Source organism: Gorilla gorilla, chromosome 12, assembly GCF_029281585.2.
Source record: "Gorilla gorilla gorilla isolate KB3781 chromosome 12, NHGRI_mGorGor1-v2.1_pri, whole genome shotgun sequence".
In the NCBI taxonomy this organism is placed as follows: domain Eukaryota; kingdom Metazoa; phylum Chordata; class Mammalia; order Primates; family Hominidae; genus Gorilla; species Gorilla gorilla.
Window position 1 is genome coordinate 128715819 of NC_073236.2, and position 16971 is coordinate 128732789.

The 16971-nt window shown below is 34.6% G+C and overlaps 1 protein-coding gene across 3 annotated transcripts in view; it reads left to right on the plus strand.

Annotated features, from left to right (window-relative positions):
- Positions 1-16971, plus strand: part of ROCK2 (Rho associated coiled-coil containing protein kinase 2) — a 167500-nt gene that overhangs the window by 142641 nt on the left and 7888 nt on the right. For all 3 annotated transcript variants that reach the window (XM_055377492.2, XM_031007925.3, XM_055377493.2), the window contains exons 21-32: positions 3499-3568; positions 4206-4309; positions 4476-4662; positions 6853-6946; positions 7042-7136; positions 7921-8100; positions 8278-8446; positions 10602-10672; positions 11285-11373; positions 11772-11850; positions 12917-13178; positions 13267-13480. In XM_055377492.2, coding sequence (XP_055233467.1) covers positions 3499-3568; positions 4206-4309; positions 4476-4662; positions 6853-6946; positions 7042-7136; positions 7921-8100; positions 8278-8446; positions 10602-10672; positions 11285-11373; positions 11772-11850; positions 12917-13178; positions 13267-13480 — 1614 coding nt within the window. The remainder of the gene's footprint in view (positions 1-3498; positions 3569-4205; positions 4310-4475; positions 4663-6852; positions 6947-7041; positions 7137-7920; positions 8101-8277; positions 8447-10601; positions 10673-11284; positions 11374-11771; positions 11851-12916; positions 13179-13266; positions 13481-16971) is intronic.

Here is a 16971-nt window from a genome sequence, read left to right on the forward strand (position 1 = left end):
AAAAAAAAATACATGCAATGGGAATTTACATATGAAGTACTATGTTGGCTTCTTTTTAAAATGGCCAACATATATATCTCTTCTTTCTTGTAAGATTCCAGGAAAACTCTAGTAAAGGAATTTTAAAAATATATAAACCCACAATAAATAAGAATGAGAATGGGTTGGAGGGCAAGAAGGTTCTCTAGTGAATGAGATGGCAGTTAGATGGAAGCCTTGTGACTGATGAAGTAGAACAAAAGAAGAAAGGAGTATATATAAGGCCAGGGGTATACATGAAGTGGGATATAGATGGAAAAGAAGTATTCAGAGCAAATAAGGCCTGGAGTAAGTTGTGACACTAAATGAAAATGAACTAATCTGCTGATCATACTCTACCATTAACCTTGCAGATATGTCTGCAGCCAGGCACCTCCCACCACTAAGGTTTTTATCAGAGCATTCTCCTCTACAGAGTAATTGGGTACAACCTCTGGGGTAATTAAAACAGCTAATATGGGGTGAAAAGCCTTTCTCACTCTGGCATTTAGGGGTCCCTTTGCTTAATGCTGGCTTTTAAAGCCTCTCATCTTAAACTGAAGCTTGCCAGTGAGAAAACTCCTACATACATAGAGATTAAAGTTTTTCCCACCCCCTTTGCAAGTAAATAACCAAGTATCACTAAGCATTTGAGGAAAGCCTGCAATCTGAAAGAGGAAGATTATGATAATGAAAGAGGAAAAGTGCCCCCGGAGGAAACATATATCAAGGAGTAGAAGAGAACTGCTAAAAGTTCTGGAAAAGCAAAAGCACTGTAAAAAGCTACTGGTAATTAGTATTGATCAAAGATTTCAGGAGATACTGCTTCCATTAATTGAGAACCAGACACAATGTAAAAGGAACAGCCAGAATAGGAACGAGCTCTTGAAGATGAATAATTACTGCCAATATAAATTTGTTGGAAGGGTTCAAAGTCAAAGAAATTTCCTAAAATGTAGAACAAAAGAAGAAATGGCATGGAAGGTTTGAAAGACATAAGTAAGGCCCAGAGGGACTGTTCTAGGAGATCTAGCACCCAGCGAATAAGAATTCCAGCAAGAACTAAAAAACCAAGAGGAGGAAATTAAAGAAATAATAGAGAAGAATTTCCCCTAGCTGAAGGAGAAATGACTTTAGACTGAAGGGACTCAGCAAATAAATGAAAAAAGATCTACATCGAGACATATTCTCATGACATTTCAAAAACAACGACAGGATGGGAGTGTTAGAGTTCTCATCTAGTAAACCGGGGAGATTATAGTTTGTGGTTGCTATAAGAGGGAAATGGGGGGTTCATTATACCACTTAGATGAGTGATACAACTATATTGGGAGGTGGGGAGAGGTTGGGGAAGGCAAGAGAGCTAAATTCAAGTCTGACAACAGGGAATGGGCAAATAATATCTAAAACTTATGAGATGTGGAGGTAACCACCAAAAGATAAAACACAAATGAAACAGTTATTTCTTCTAGGGGAATAGGATTAGTAGGGGTGGAGAGGTGTCAAATGAGGAGACTTCTACTTCTCATTGTAATTTCTTCCTTCTCTTCTGTACTCCTCATTTGTAATCATGTAATTACATGGTTCTTTCTGAAATAATACTTTCTGAAAATTACTTTTCTTAAATACCTAATAAATATTAGGTTATAAAAGTTACATATAAATGAAAGATATCAGCTCTTGAAGAAGATCCTGATGTTAAAATTATACTGTGGTTTGCTACAAATGGGCTTAGCTGACAGTGATCGGACAGTCTTAAAACTTGACCTTTCGTATATTTGTTAAATTGCATCTCTCACATCTTTGACTCATGGAGAAATAAGAATCATGAATTCTCTACAGTATACTCATCAACAATAAAATACAGAAATGACACAGTTAAGTGACATTGAGTCATAACTTCCTTTTTTACCCACAAGTTTAAGAGCCAGTGAGTAAACAAAGTGACCAAATTATGTTAAATGGGAATGAGGATAAACCTCCTAAGCAGTATACGAACTGAAGAGACTAGGGTTAAATCACGTGCTCCCTCTGAGTCTTCCTGCGTTGTAGTTTTTAAAAATACCCAAGTGGTGTTCATATAGCTTCCCATTGTAAAATACTTGACTATATTTTAAAAAAAAGCAGTAGGTAAGCTCTCCTTCATGAATGCAGACATTTTCCTCTCTCCAGAGGTAACATATCAACAATTTGTTATTTCTCCTTCCAGACTGTTTTCTGTGCCCTTATCTATATATCTGAACAAATATATGTGAGGTTGAGTTTTCTGTACATTTGATTCTATTTTTTGCTTGTTTTTAAATTATATCATACAAATTGTATTGTTCTCCAACTTGCTTTATTCCTCCTTAGTTTTGGTTTCAGATAACTATAATTTTTATGTTTTTAAAATAAGTCCAGAATTTAATGTACCATTTCAACCCAGCTTCTTAAATGGGTTGTTGGGCTTGCTTTTATTTTATTTATTATTTTATTCCTTTATTGAAGATTAACATAATACAGAAAAAGTACACAAATACTAAGTGTGGAGCTGAGTGAATTTTTACGAAGTATACAAATCTGTGCAGCCACCATCCATATTTAGATCTAAAGCCAGCACTTCTCGCCTCCCCAGAAGCCCCCTCCCAGGCATTCTGCACTCCTCACTGAGATCACCAGATTTGAGGTGCTCTTTGGATTCTTCTACTTGTTGGCATAAATGGATGATCACAGTGTCTGTATGTGAATGTGTGATTCAATGTTGATTTAGTATAACACTGGTCTCAGAACCCCTTTATACTCTTAAAAAAATTATCAAGGGTTCTGCCGGGTGCAGTGGCTCACGCCTGTAATCCCAGCACTTTGGGAGGCCGAGGTGGGCGGATCACAAGGTCAGGAGATCGAGACCATCCTGGCTAACACAGTGAAACCCTGTCTCTACTAAAAATACAAAAATTAACCAGGTGTGGTGGTGGGCGCCTGTAGTCCCAGCTACTCGGGAGGCTGAGGCAGGCGAATGGCATGAACCTGGGAGGCGGAACTTTTAGTGAGCCCAGATCGTGCCACTGCACTCCAGCCTGGGCGACAGAGTGAGACTCTGTCTCAAAAAATAATAATAATAATAATAATAATAGTTATTATTATTATCAAGGGTTCCAAATGAGTTTTTGTTTACGTTTGTTATATCTAATGATTTGTATTGTGTTAGAAATTAAAACTGAGAAAACTTTAAAACACAGGAACACACAAACACGTTATTTTAGCCATCAGAATGATGTAATTACAAGTCATGTGGCCTCAGGAAAAGTACATATGGTACATAACGAGGGAATGAGAGTTTTAAAAAAACCATGGTGCTCAGTATTATGAAAATGATTTGACCTTATGGGTTCTGTGGAAGAACCTCAGAGACTCCCAGGACTTCCCTCAGACCATACTTTGAGAGCTGCTCGTTTAAAATATGTGTAAGTTATTTAAACCTTTGATTCATTGTCCTCACAGAGAACGTCAGGATGCAGATGGGCAAATGAAAGAGCTCCAGGATCAGCTCGAAGCAGAACAGTATTTCTCAGTAAGTTCAAGACACATTAATTTGCAAATAGCAAACAGAGTTTTGGATGGGATATTTTATTTATACCATACAACTCATATAAAAAGAGCAGCTGGGCAAAAGAATGTAGATAGTTTAAGAGAAATTTATTATCATTGCTAGAAAAGTAATTCTAAGCACAAAACATACCTGATGAAGCTGATTAACAGCATTGTTTTCAGGAAGAAAATATTTTCATAATGCAAGAAATAAAGTTATAATAAAATTATCATTTTAATAGTTGTGCTTTTTTGAGATCAGTTTTAAAAATATGAAGTAGAAACTCCTGTTTTATTGATTTAAGCCAATAACATTTTTTTGTCTAAATTGTTAATGTTTTTCCTTGCCTCCTTATTCATTTTACCTATCTGTGCTATTAAATGAGAAATATCAGTGTGATATCCAGTTGAAAATCATGCTTCTTAATTATTAGCTGAACTTGTATTAGTTAATTGATGACTAGAAATAGGAAAGTTCATTAAACTATTCATTTGCTCGGGGACTTAGCAGTAAGAAAATATTTGTACGTGTTCATTCTCCTTTTTGTCTGAATAGCTTTTGAATGTAGAAGTAATATTTCTGATGATGATACGCATTTCTGTTGTATTTTGCTATTTAGACCCTTTATAAAACACAAGTTAGGGAGCTTAAAGAAGAATGTGAAGAAAAGACCAAACTTGGTAAAGAATTGCAGCAGAAGAAACAGGAATTACAGGATGAACGGTAAGTATGAGACCCTTGTCTCTTTTTGTTCATAGCTGTATACTTTGCTCCTAGAACAATGCCTGGTAATCACCAAATAAAAAATTATTGATGAAGTGAATTAGACAAAAACTTTCACTTCATAGTGAAAACTGAACCATTAAAATGATATGTTGCTAAAATGTAGGGACTCTTTGGCTGCCCAACTGGAGATCACCTTGACCAAAGCAGATTCTGAGCAACTGGCTCGTTCAATTGCTGAAGAACAATATTCTGATTTGGAAAAAGAGAAGATCATGAAAGAGCTGGAGATCAAAGAGATGATGGCTAGACACAAACAGGAGCTCACCGAAAAAGATGCTACAATTGCTTCTGTAAGTCAAATTCTTGGTGCTTTTTTGGATTATAGTTAAATTGCTATATCTTAAACCTTCTTTAGACATACTATCACAGATCTAAATGAAAAATTATATATGCTGACTACAAGATTTTTAATCTAGTTAACTGCCGCCTTCTCAGTGTTGTCAGAGGAGCTTACTAAAAGTGACTTCACCTGTTAATGAATTCAAAGTTAAAGGTCTAAAGTGAAAGGGTCATTTTTTTTTTTCTTTTTAAACAGAACTTAGTTCAGAAGAATCTTGAAACTACCAGGAAAACAGTTCCGTGCAGGTTGAAAAAATTGCAATAAAAATTTCAGAGAGAGGTCAAATATCAAGTAGTTAGGTTTACCCTATCAATTAACTAGACCTATTGAAATGCTGCGGTAATTAAAAAGTCTGGTATTAGAACAGGGATATTCAATCCTGTTCAGTGGAAATGAAAAGGGAGGCCAGAAAGACTTCTGCACATACAGGAACTTGGTATATATGATGGGAGTGGCAGTACACAAATCACTGGGAAAGGACACATTTCATAAATGGTTTCAGAATAACTGTGTTTTTATATGGAAAGGAATAAAATTAAATCCCCACTACATCACACACAAAAGTAAATTCTAGCTATCTTAAGGACTATGAAAAATAAAAATTTTAAGCTATCAGAACAGAATCTAAAAGTTGCATATGACAGAAGACAGCATAAACAAATGACAGAAGGGAGATATTTGTAATATATTTATTAAACAAGGGATTTGTATCTAGAGTATATGTAGAATGTCTGCAATTCAGTAAGATAAGATTAAAGAATTTGGAAGAAAACTTAGCTGAAAGAGAAAACCTAAATATATAAGCATATACTTAACTTCACTATTGTTCAAGAAAAGCCTAGGTAAAACAACTTTGAAATACCATTTCATACCCATCACATTGGCAGAAATTCAGTAGCTGACAATTTCAAGTGTCTGAAGAATGTCTAGAAAATGGCATTCTTATTCACTATGGGTAGTATAAATTTAGTATGGCATAGTACAGTAAGTAGTATGACAGTTTCCAGTAAATTTTAGGCATTCACATAATGCAGTCAGAAGAAAGTCCACATTAAGATAAATACACTATAGAAATTTAGGCACAATGCTTATAACAGCATAAATATTTAGCAAAAACTCAAATGTCCATGAATGAATGAATGCATGCATTAAATGTAATAGAAGATGGAACTATTACGTCAGTTAAAATGAATTAGATCTTCATTTGTATCAGCAATTTAATGCCTTAATATACTATTGAGTGAAAACAATTACAGAAAGATAAATTCAGTAAGATAGAAAATCGCAGCCTGGCATGGTGGCTCATGCCTGTAATTGCAGCACTTTTGGAGTTGAAGGTGGGAGTATTGCTTGAGCTCCAGGAGTTTGAGACCAGCCTAGGCAACATAGTGAGACCCCGTTTCTACCAAAAAAAAAATTTTTTTTTTTTTATCCAGGTGTGGTGGTTCATGCTGTAGTCCCAGCTAGCTACTCATGGGGGCTGAGGTGGGAGGATCCTTAGAGCCTTGGAGGCTGAGGCTACAGTGAGTGGTGATCGCACGCCATTGCACTCCAGCCTGGGCAACAGAGCTTGAGACCTTGTCTCCAAAAAGAGAAAAAAAAAAAAAAAGAAAATCACATAAAGCCACACTGTGTATTGTTTCATGTGTATATAATGAAATACAGTCATGGGTGGAAAGGCAAAACACATAATTTACAGTAAAACTTCCTTCAGGCCAGGTGTGTTGGCTTATGCCCGTAAGTAATCCCAGCACTTTGAGAGGCCTAGGCGGGCGATCACTCGAGGCCAGGAGTTTGAGACCAGCCTGGCCAACATAGTGAAACCCCATCTCTACTAAAACTACAAAAATTAGCCAGGTGTGGTGGCGCATGCCTGTAATCCCAGCTACTAAGGAGGCTGAGGCAGGAGTATCACTTGAACCCAGGAGGCGGAGGTTGCAGTGAGCTGAGATTGCGCCACTGCACTCCTGGTTGACAGAGCAAGACTCACCTGGGTGACAGAGCAAGACTCTGTCTCAAAAAAAAAAAAAAGAAAAATAAGAGGTTTAACAATATTCTAGGATGTTTCTCATTTGAATCGTTTTATAACATAAATTGTGTAAATTGGGATGTGATTATTTTTTCCTCTTTCATTTCTTAGCTTGAGGAAACTAATAGGACACTAACTAGTGATGTTGCCAATCTTGCAAATGAGAAAGAAGAATTAAATAACAAATTGAAAGATGTTCAAGAGCGTATGTATTAACAAAAAATGTTTATTTTTAATATACCTAATGTTTATCAGCTGCTGTAATTACCAATGTAATTTTAACTTTTTTCCATGTTTCAGAGCTGTCAAGATTGAAAGATGAAGAAATAAGTGCAGCAGCTATTAAAGCACAGTTTGAGAAGCAGCTATTAACAGAAAGAACACTCAAAACTCAAGTATGTATAATAGAATCTAAATACGATTTTGAATTTTGTCTCAGTTTATCTCTTTTACATTTTACTTCTAGCATTACAAATTGGTAGCAGTAGTCATCGAATGTACCAATATTTGTGAAGTCACAATTATCTGATTTTTGCCAGGTTGAGAGAAGTTAGATTTGATTAATGTTAAATTCTGTAGCAACTAAAATTTTTCTTAATATTTCCTTTTGGAATCACATTCTCTTTCAATTTATTGTTGTAATTTAATATGTTTTTCTACTTTTAAGAACTGTTGGGATTGACCATTTGCTGACAACCTGAAAAGTGTCAGTTAGTTCACTCTCTGCCAACTCCTACAGTTGCATATGTACTGCATGAACAGGTGGGGTACTAGGTACTCTTCACTGTTGTTGCACATAGAATATTTTATTAATTTGATGTCACTGCAAAATGTTCTTCCTCCAGAATAAAAAAAGAAAGGTCTGCCTATTAAAGTCTCTCTTAGAACTAAAAAGTCAAAATGGTAGAAAGCAACATCAGATCAATTCTATAAATATTTAAATTATAATTCTCAGAAAACACGAGTAAAAATCTAATGGCTCATTGGATGGAGAAGGATGATGAGTAGTAAAGGAGGTGTATTATTTAAATATTATAGAAAGTGTTTCTTTGTAGCCCTGTATGTAGGGAAGGAGAGTATTTGTGATTGTATTTACTTGTTGCTCTTGATGAGATACTGAGAAACCATAAACGTAATTTATTTTATTTATGTATTATATTTATTTCTACATTTTTTAAGGCTGTGAATAAGTTGGCTGAGATCATGAATCGAAAAGAACCTGTCAAGCGTGGTAATGACACAGATGTGCGGAGAAAAGAGAAGGAGAATAGAAAGCTACATATGGAGCTTAAATCTGAACGTGAGAAATTGACCCAGCAGATGATCAAGTATCAGAAAGAACTGAATGAAATGCAGGCAGTAAGAATACTTTTTGGACTCTAGACTGAAGACTTCTTTTTAAGAAGTAGAATTATTTTCATGTCTGTGTTTTACTGGTTATAGACCATTTCTATTTAATAATTATTATTGAACCAAGAAGCAAAATGTTGAGTTATGTTGCATCCAATTAACTTATTGTAATTAAATTTCTTATAGCAAATAGCTGAAGAGAGCCAGATTCGAATTGAACTGCAGATGACATTGGACAGTAAAGACAGTGACATTGAGCAGCTGCGGTCACAACTCCAAGCCTTGCATATTGGTCTGGATAGTTCCAGTATAGGCAGTGGACCAGGGGATGCTGAGGCAGATGATGGGTTTCCAGGTATGGATTTGTTTTCAGCACTAATATTTGTCTTAAATATAAATCAGTTGATTGTTTTAAGTCTTGCGACTGACTGCTCTGAAGGAAAAATGTTTGTAATTTCTTTAAGGGAAAACCTACTCCTTGGAGTAAGGATTCAAGTAACATTTCAAACTTATTTTATTTATTGATTTTTTTTTACAAAGTTTTTCATAAACATACAAAAGAAAAACTCCACATGTCTAGTTTTTAAATTATTACATTAGCTCTATTTTTAAGCTTTCGTTTCATTTTCTCTTCTTTCTGCATTCTTACTTCCTTTTATGTTGGGTGTTTAGTTCATATCACTCAGTCACACACTATGGAATCCATGTCATTCACCTACCAGCGTTCCTCTGCTTCTCTCAATATTGCCACTAAGCCTTCCAGTTCTCACACGCTCCTTGACTCTGATTCTGACTCAGAAGAAGAATCTTTGCCTTATTTACCCATTTCATCGGAACCTAATGGTACAGGTGATATCCTGAAAATCTTCTCATCTTTGGAGTTTTTCCCACTACCCTTAATTTTAGTCCTTTTGAAGATTTTTTATGTAACATTAACTAATAACCACTAACTCTAATATGTTGTTGTAGACTCAGTTAAAAATAAACTGCTGCATGAATAAAGAATTTGTTTTTAAGGTATTTTCTCATGGCATTGCTGTTATAATTGATAGATGCCAGCTTGCGAGAAATGGAGTAATACATTATATTGCTTAAGAGCGCATGGTTTCACTGCTTGTTTTAGCCATTTTCAACCAAGAAGAAATTCTTCCTGAAGTTTCATAACAAGAGTGGTGGTACAGAAAAAGTACTTCGACTGATTCAAAGGATATGCTTAAGGTTTTTACTGAGTACTTACTGACATTATCCTAGGCATATGTCCTTCATAAGAAACATGAAAGAATTTGGCCCGATCATTACCCTGAAAGAGATTACAGTTTAAATGAAAACAGCAGAGAGTTCCGTCATTCAGAGTCAAAGAGGCAGCCCTGTATGATCTTTCAAGACTGCAGTTTCCTCATGTAAATTAGGAGAATAATTCCTGTTCTGTGCGGTTTTTTTAGGATTAAAGAGAATTTGTGTAAAGCATCCAGCACGATTGATACGTAATAGAAGTTAAATAAGTGATAGCTACTTTTACTATTAGAATAACTTCCCCAAATGCTATTTCACATATTTATTTCATTAAAAGACATTGATCAAATGTCATTAAAACAAATTCCGAGGATTCATACACATTCCTTAGTTGAATTACAATGTTACTGATTTTTATATTTTGGAATTTAGAAATCTTTTGATTATTTTGCTGCTTATTAACCAAATTTTATCTAAAATGTACGTAATTGGTCAGGTGTGGTGGCTCATGCCTATAATCCTAGCACTTTGAGAGGCTGAGGCAGACAGATCACCTGAGGTCAGGAGTTTGAGACTAGCCTGGCCAACATGGTGAAACCCCATCGCTACTAAAAATACAAGAAATAGCTGGGCGTGCTGGCGCGTGCCTGTAATCCCAGCTACCTGGGAAGCCGAGTTAGGAGAATCACTGGAACCCAGGATGCACAGCCTGCAGTGAGCCAAGATTACGCCACTACATTCCAGCCTGGGCGACAGAGCAAGACTCCATCTCAAAAAAAAGAAATAAAATAAAACAAAATTTACATTATTTTATTTTATTATAGTTATTCTAAAAGTCCATTTTCTCTGAACACGTAATTATTTAAAATATTTACTCCTTGAAAATGTGCACAATGTGGCCCTCTTCCAAAGGAAAAATAAAGGAGTCTAAGGCAGGTGTACCAGTGAGAATAGAGAGTTGCTGCTGCTGCCTTTTTTTTTTTTTTTTGGCAACTTTTCTCCTGAATTTTATAAATGCATGAATTTAATCAATGGAACATTTGACTTTATAAAACTATAGACTATCTGTTTCCAATATGATATAACCTGGATTTTGTTTTGCATTGCATAACTTTTTACTACTGATCCTGTACTATTACTGTATCCTAGATGATGTATAGTGATAAATTCTAAAGGATATATTTTGTTTTATAAATTTCATATTAAAATTTTATTAAGTTCTTTGTTATCTAAGGAGAATTGTTATCTTTAGCCTCACATGTTGTGCTTATTTGTAGAATCAAGATTAGAAGGATGGCTTTCATTGCCTGTACGAAACAACACTAAGAAATTTGGATGGGTTAAAAAGGTAATTGATACTTTGGAATATGAGCCTTTTGTTTTTGTTTTTGTTTTAACTCTAGTCATTTGGCTTTTGTAGTTGTAGGATATACATGACTGGTACCTTTAGACACATAGAACTTGTTTATACTTCAGGATTTGAAATGATATGATTTTATTTATCTTTGTAAAAAAATTTTTGTCCTCATACCTTGTTAATAATAAGACAGATTTTATTGTTAGGAAATTGTTGATTTTGATACTTTTGCTGTTTTGTTGGGAAAAGAACTGTGAATATAGTAAAAAAAGACCCACTTATTTATTTTCCTCTGTTACTATGATTATTGATGTTATTATGTTTATTTTTGAGAAGGTTACTAATGATGTTGGATCCCAAAGCTAAGTCCAAAAAAATTTGACTTTACTTCTCCCCACAGTTTGCTTATTTAAAATATCTATTAATATAAACAAAATTTATTGTTATTTTAAGGAAGACTTTCCTAAAGATATATTAAGTACTTTTTAGTTACTTAGTATTTTATGATTTTTATTGCTAATATAGAATTTATTTTCAAAAAAATCAATAAATAAGGTATATAAAAACTTGAATTACTGATTTCTTTTCTCCCTGTTTTAACAGTATGTGATTGTAAGCAGTAAGAAGATTCTTTTCTATGACAGTGAACAAGATAAAGAACAATCCAATCCTTACATGGTTTTAGATATAGAGTAAGTGTTTTTGTTAGAATATTTAGAAACTATATCTTTTAAAGCATAAGAGACTAACAATGCAATTTATTAGTCTCCTAGTATAGCTCCTACTGTACTATTGTTACATTTTCCTGTGATTTGCTTCATACAGATGAAAGTCTGGGATACAGGGTTAGTTAAAACATCTTTATTTCATGGGCCTTTGATACATTATTTTTTTAAACTAATTAGAAAATTTCTGACATAGAGGTTTCTAAAAATCTTAATTAATTATAGAATTAATAGAACAAAATATTCTGAGTTCCTAACATGGGTCAAAGTAGTCAGTGTTTAACGTCTGATGTAAGTATAGAATAATTAATATATAATTTGATCCTTGGGTGATATTTTATTCCTTTATTCAAAATTTTTTATAGCAAGTTATTTCATGTCCGACCAGTTACACAGACAGATGTGTATAGAGCAGATGCTAAAGAAATTCCAAGGATATTCCAGGTAAACATAGTTTTGTTTATATTTGGTTGGTTGGCTTTGTTTTGTTTTTTTCACATTTAGAAGTTCTCAAATGACATGACATGTTAAATCTCTTCATTCTTTGACCCTCTTCAGGTTACCTTTCTGTTTCAGTCCTATTTAAAGATGGTTTGTTGCTTTGTGACTTTTGTGCTTAATTCTGTTTGGGAACGTTTTCATTCCTTTCTCCATTTTATTTGTTAAAGCTTGCAGTGTGTTTGTATCATGTTTCTGGTCTTTGCTATATTTTTGTTTAAGGTTGGTTATGACTTTTTTTTAAGCATGAATTTTTCCCCTTCTGTTTTTGTTTAATCTCAGCTCTCTAGAAAGTTAGAAAAGTCAGTTATGGAGGTAAATTTTGTACCTTGTAGCCCTTTTACCTCCGATTTAAAGTGAAGCCACATTCTTCCCTTTACTACTTCCATTTTAAAATTAGTCAAACCAACAATGACTTACTGATTTCCTTCTGTGTAAGAGTCGTTGTGCTTGGTGTACTGTGTGGAAGTTGGCTCCTTGTTTTCTGGATGCTTGTCATGTTTATTTGGAGTATAATACACATCGTTTCCTCTTTCTTTTCTCTCTCAACTCTCAAAATACAGGACTTGTAAAATGAAGCTGTGCTCATAGCTGTTACCCAGTTTTCTGTTAAGTATTACAAAACACCAATTAGTGTGATTGCCACATTTCTTCAAGTGATTATTTTGAACAGTCTCTCCCAGAAAAACTTTCTAACACCTATGAAGTTACCTTTTGCTGACCTATTCTGATAGTGCTGCTAAAGCATGGGTGTTATAAAGAAAATAAGGAGGCAGCATTTGAACAGGTTCAGTTCTTTTGAAATGCAAACCAAAGTGACTGTCTGATGACTTTTCTTATATAAGCTCTTGATTAAGTTTGCGTAGTCAAGAGCTTAAGTTTGTACTTCAGATACATTTTCTTCTCTTTGAATAATTTAGGCTAATTTTATTTTACTTACACTATCAGAATTGTTCCTACATAAAAAAATAGCATGTTTGGAAATCACTTATTGTTCTTTTGGCATTCATAGATTCTGTATGCCAATGAAGGAGAAAGTAAGAAGGAACAAGAATTTCCAGTGGAGCCAGTTGGAGAAAAATCTAATTATATTTGCCACAAGGGACATGAGTTTATTCCTACTCTTTATCATTTCCCAACCAACTGTGAGGCTTGTATGAAGCCCCTGTGGCACATGTTTAAGCCTCCTCCTGCTTTGGAGTGCCGCCGTTGCCATATTAAGTGTCATAAAGATCACATGGACAAAAAGGAGGAGATTATAGCACCTTGCAAAGGTAAATGATAAATTACTTGCTCCATCGATATCGGTTATGTTCAGATCATTTTAAGCCCATTAATCTTTTTTCAAATTTTTCTTTATAGTATATTATGATATTTCAACGGCAAAGAATCTATTATTACTAGCAAATTCTACAGAAGAGCAGCAGAAGTGGGTTAGTCGGTTGGTGAAAAAGATACCTAAAAAGCCCCCAGCTCCAGACCCTTTTGCACGATCATCTCCTAGAACTTCAATGAAGATACAGCAAAACCAGTCTATTAGACGGCCAAGTCGACAGCTTGCCCCAAACAAACCTAGGTAATAAACTAAAATGTGGTAAGGAAAAAAAAAAAAGTCTATTAAAATATTTTGCTATTTATATTCAAACTACAAATTTTCCTAATTAGTTTTCCTTTGCTTTGTATTTTAGTTAACTATGGAATACCAGATGTTGGAACTGTCTTAATGTGCATGTCATGTTCATCGATTCAGATGAAAGTAATATAAATTTACTTACTAAATCACACACATACAGTAAATTCAACCAAAAATCTTTAAAGATTTTTGTTATGTTTATTTGTACAATAAATACTCACTTAACATTGTCCATAGGTTCTTAGAACTTACAACTTTAAGCAAAACAATGGCCGGTCCTGGAATTAAGTTGTTTCCTTCAAAATTGTTCTGTTATAACCTTGATGAGAAGAAAATGGTTTTGTTATACTTCATTTAGCTTAAAGTCGTACTTTCCAAGAACCTGTTGATGATGTCAAGTGAGGACTTACTGTATAATAATATAATTTTCAGCTTTTATAAGCACTTGAGTAATTTAATAACTTAAAAGATAGAATTAACATTGTACACAGACCTCACATTGTCAAGTGCACACACTGTGTTTCATATTATAAGCTTTTATTATGTTGGGTGACTTGGGAGGCAGGTTTAAAATCAGCTTAAGTTTTAAATCAAATCTATAAATTTAAAACAGTAACTTGAGTGTGATTTTAACAGCAACATAGACCAGCTTTAAAAATGCAAATATTAGCTAATCGGTAAAGTGGTTATTCCTTGGAATTGAGGTAGAGTTAGGAAAATGGAGTAAGGTCAGGGATGATCATTATGCACAAAAACATTTTGATGGAGCCATTTTCAGATAGCTATGTGAAAGTCCTTTAGTTAAATATCTTGATTCACAATAGCCATTTCTTGGCTTACTAACTACTTCAGCATTTATAAACATTGCTATCCATTGAACATGAAATGAACACAAGAATTTGGTTAGCTAAAGGAAAAAGCATATACTTTGATCAGGTATCTAATTTCAGGTATCCTTTTGGTTCCCTAACACAGGACCTTCAGTATATGAATATTGATTGCATTGGCTGTATTGTCAGAAATTCTAATCACAAACATCTTAGATGAAACTTTCTGAAACTAATCTCTTAAGGAAATAATTTAGAGTAACAAAGGCAGAATTGGTGTTTCAGCAGTGAAAATGTTGAATATTTTGTGTGAGGTATGATAAAACTAAACAAAATTAGTGATTATTGACTAAAGCTAAAGAAACTCAGAATTCAGAGACACTGAAGGCCATTTCAAGTGCCTTCTGTAAAACATCTGAAAATTAAATTTCTATTATTAATATTGTAGAACTATTAATGCTTAAATGGTATTTTAATACCTTATAGTGTATAGTGATTTCAGTTTCCAAAGTACTTCTCTGTGTATTCTTTTCTCTCATTTAACTTCTTATATATTATCTCATTTGCTCTTTAAAATAGTCCTATGGAATAGAATAGGTATTGTTATATTTGTTTTTGATTAAGACTCCAGAAGGGGTTTGTCTAGATCTAGAACTATAATAACTCCAAATATCCTTTTGATACATTTTTTTCTTTTGTGCTATTTGACACATTAATGATTTCACTACATACGATAACATATATGGAATTAGTTTATGAGGCACGCTCCCAATTATGTAACAGGCTGTTTTTATGTACACTGACTTACAAATACCTTCTTTTCCCAGTCCAAATCAGCATTATGGTCTATTTGGAGTACATTTACTTTTGATTTTTGTTATTTTTTTTTTTTTTAAACTTCCGGCCTTGCCCTGTGAATCATTCTTCATTGATTTTTTTAAAAAACACATTTTGTCATAGCAATGGTAAGTAGTAGGGATTTCTTTCCCTCATATCTGCATGTAAATAAAACTAATATCAAAATTGACTGTAAAATGTGTAGTGTATATTTTGTGAAAAAATTCATTTAATACATTCTTTGAAATTCTAAACATAAAGGTGGTCACATTTATAATATAATTTGGATTTTGTTGTACATCTGCAACATTATTTCCATTGTTTTTGGCATTTGAGTCTCCATTGTTTCATGTACTCCTAGCATTGTGTCTGTATCTCTTACATGAATCAATCAACCTGAATTTTATTATTATTATTATTATTATTATTATTATTATTATTATTATTATTATTGAGACAGGGTCTCACTCTGTTGCCCAGGCTGGAGTGCAGTGGCACGATCATGACTCACTGCAGCCTTGACCTCCCAGGCCCAACTGATTATTCTCCCACCTCAGCCTCCCAGAGTAGCTGGGACCACATACATGCACCATGACACCTGGCTAATTTTTTTTTGTTTTTATTTTCTGTAGAGATGGGGGTCTCCCTATGTTGCCCAGGCTGGTCTCAAATGCCTGGCCTTAAGCAATCCTCCCACCTCGGCCTCCCAAAGTGCTAGGATTACAGGCATGAGCCACCACGCCTGGCCAGTATTCCATTTTGAATGTCACATTTTAAGAGTCACTTATACAAATTGAATGGTATATAGATGAGAATAACAGAGGTTGCAGTATGTCATTTGAAAGTATTATGTAGCAAGCGAAGGAACTGAGGATATTTTGTTTTCTAAAGACATCATTTGAAAGTGTGAGAGATCATAAATAGCACTAAACAGTTAAAGACCTTTTCCTTGGAAGATGTATTAGAAGAAGAACCAATCAGAGAGGCAAATTGTAAATCTCATTGAGTAGCATGGTTCCAGGGAGGAATCAAGCCTCAGGCTGGATGGCTTTTAACATTCTACTGGACTAAAGCCCATTCAATATACAAATGGGTGGAAATGGTAAAGGGTCATCCAAGAAAACAGGCACAGAATTGCTGGTGTGTCTCAGCAGTGATCTAACATCTAGCTGTTCATTTGAGTTTGTTTAATATTAGTCTTAGCATTAGTCAATCTAGCTTTAGTTGAACTAATTTGACATGGTATCCTTCTTAAAACAAAGTTTGGCTTTGTTAGATACATCAAATATAAAGTGAACCCATAAATGTTCACTTAACCATTTTTGGTAACTTTTCCTCTGTGTCTTTCTTTGTGGTCATCTGCCATTACATCATTACATTTTTTTCTCTTCTTTTTTCTTTTTTTTTTGTGAGATGACGTCTCACTCTTTCACCCAGGCTGGAGTGTAGTGGCGTGATCTCGGTTCACCCCAACCCTCCACCTTCCAGGTTCAAGCAATTCTCCTGCCTCAGCCTTCTGAGTAGTTGGGATTACAGACATGCACCCTACAAAATTAGCACTTTGGGAGGCCGAGGCAGGCGGATCACGTGGTCAGGAGATCGAGACCATCCTGGCTAACACAGTGAAACCCCATCTCTACTAAAAAATACAAAAAATTAGCTGGGCGTGGTGGCAGGCACTTGTAGTCCCAGCTGCTCGGGAGGCTGAGGCAGGAGAATGGCGTGAACCCGGGAGGCGGAGCTTGTAGTGAGCCGAGATCACGCCACTGC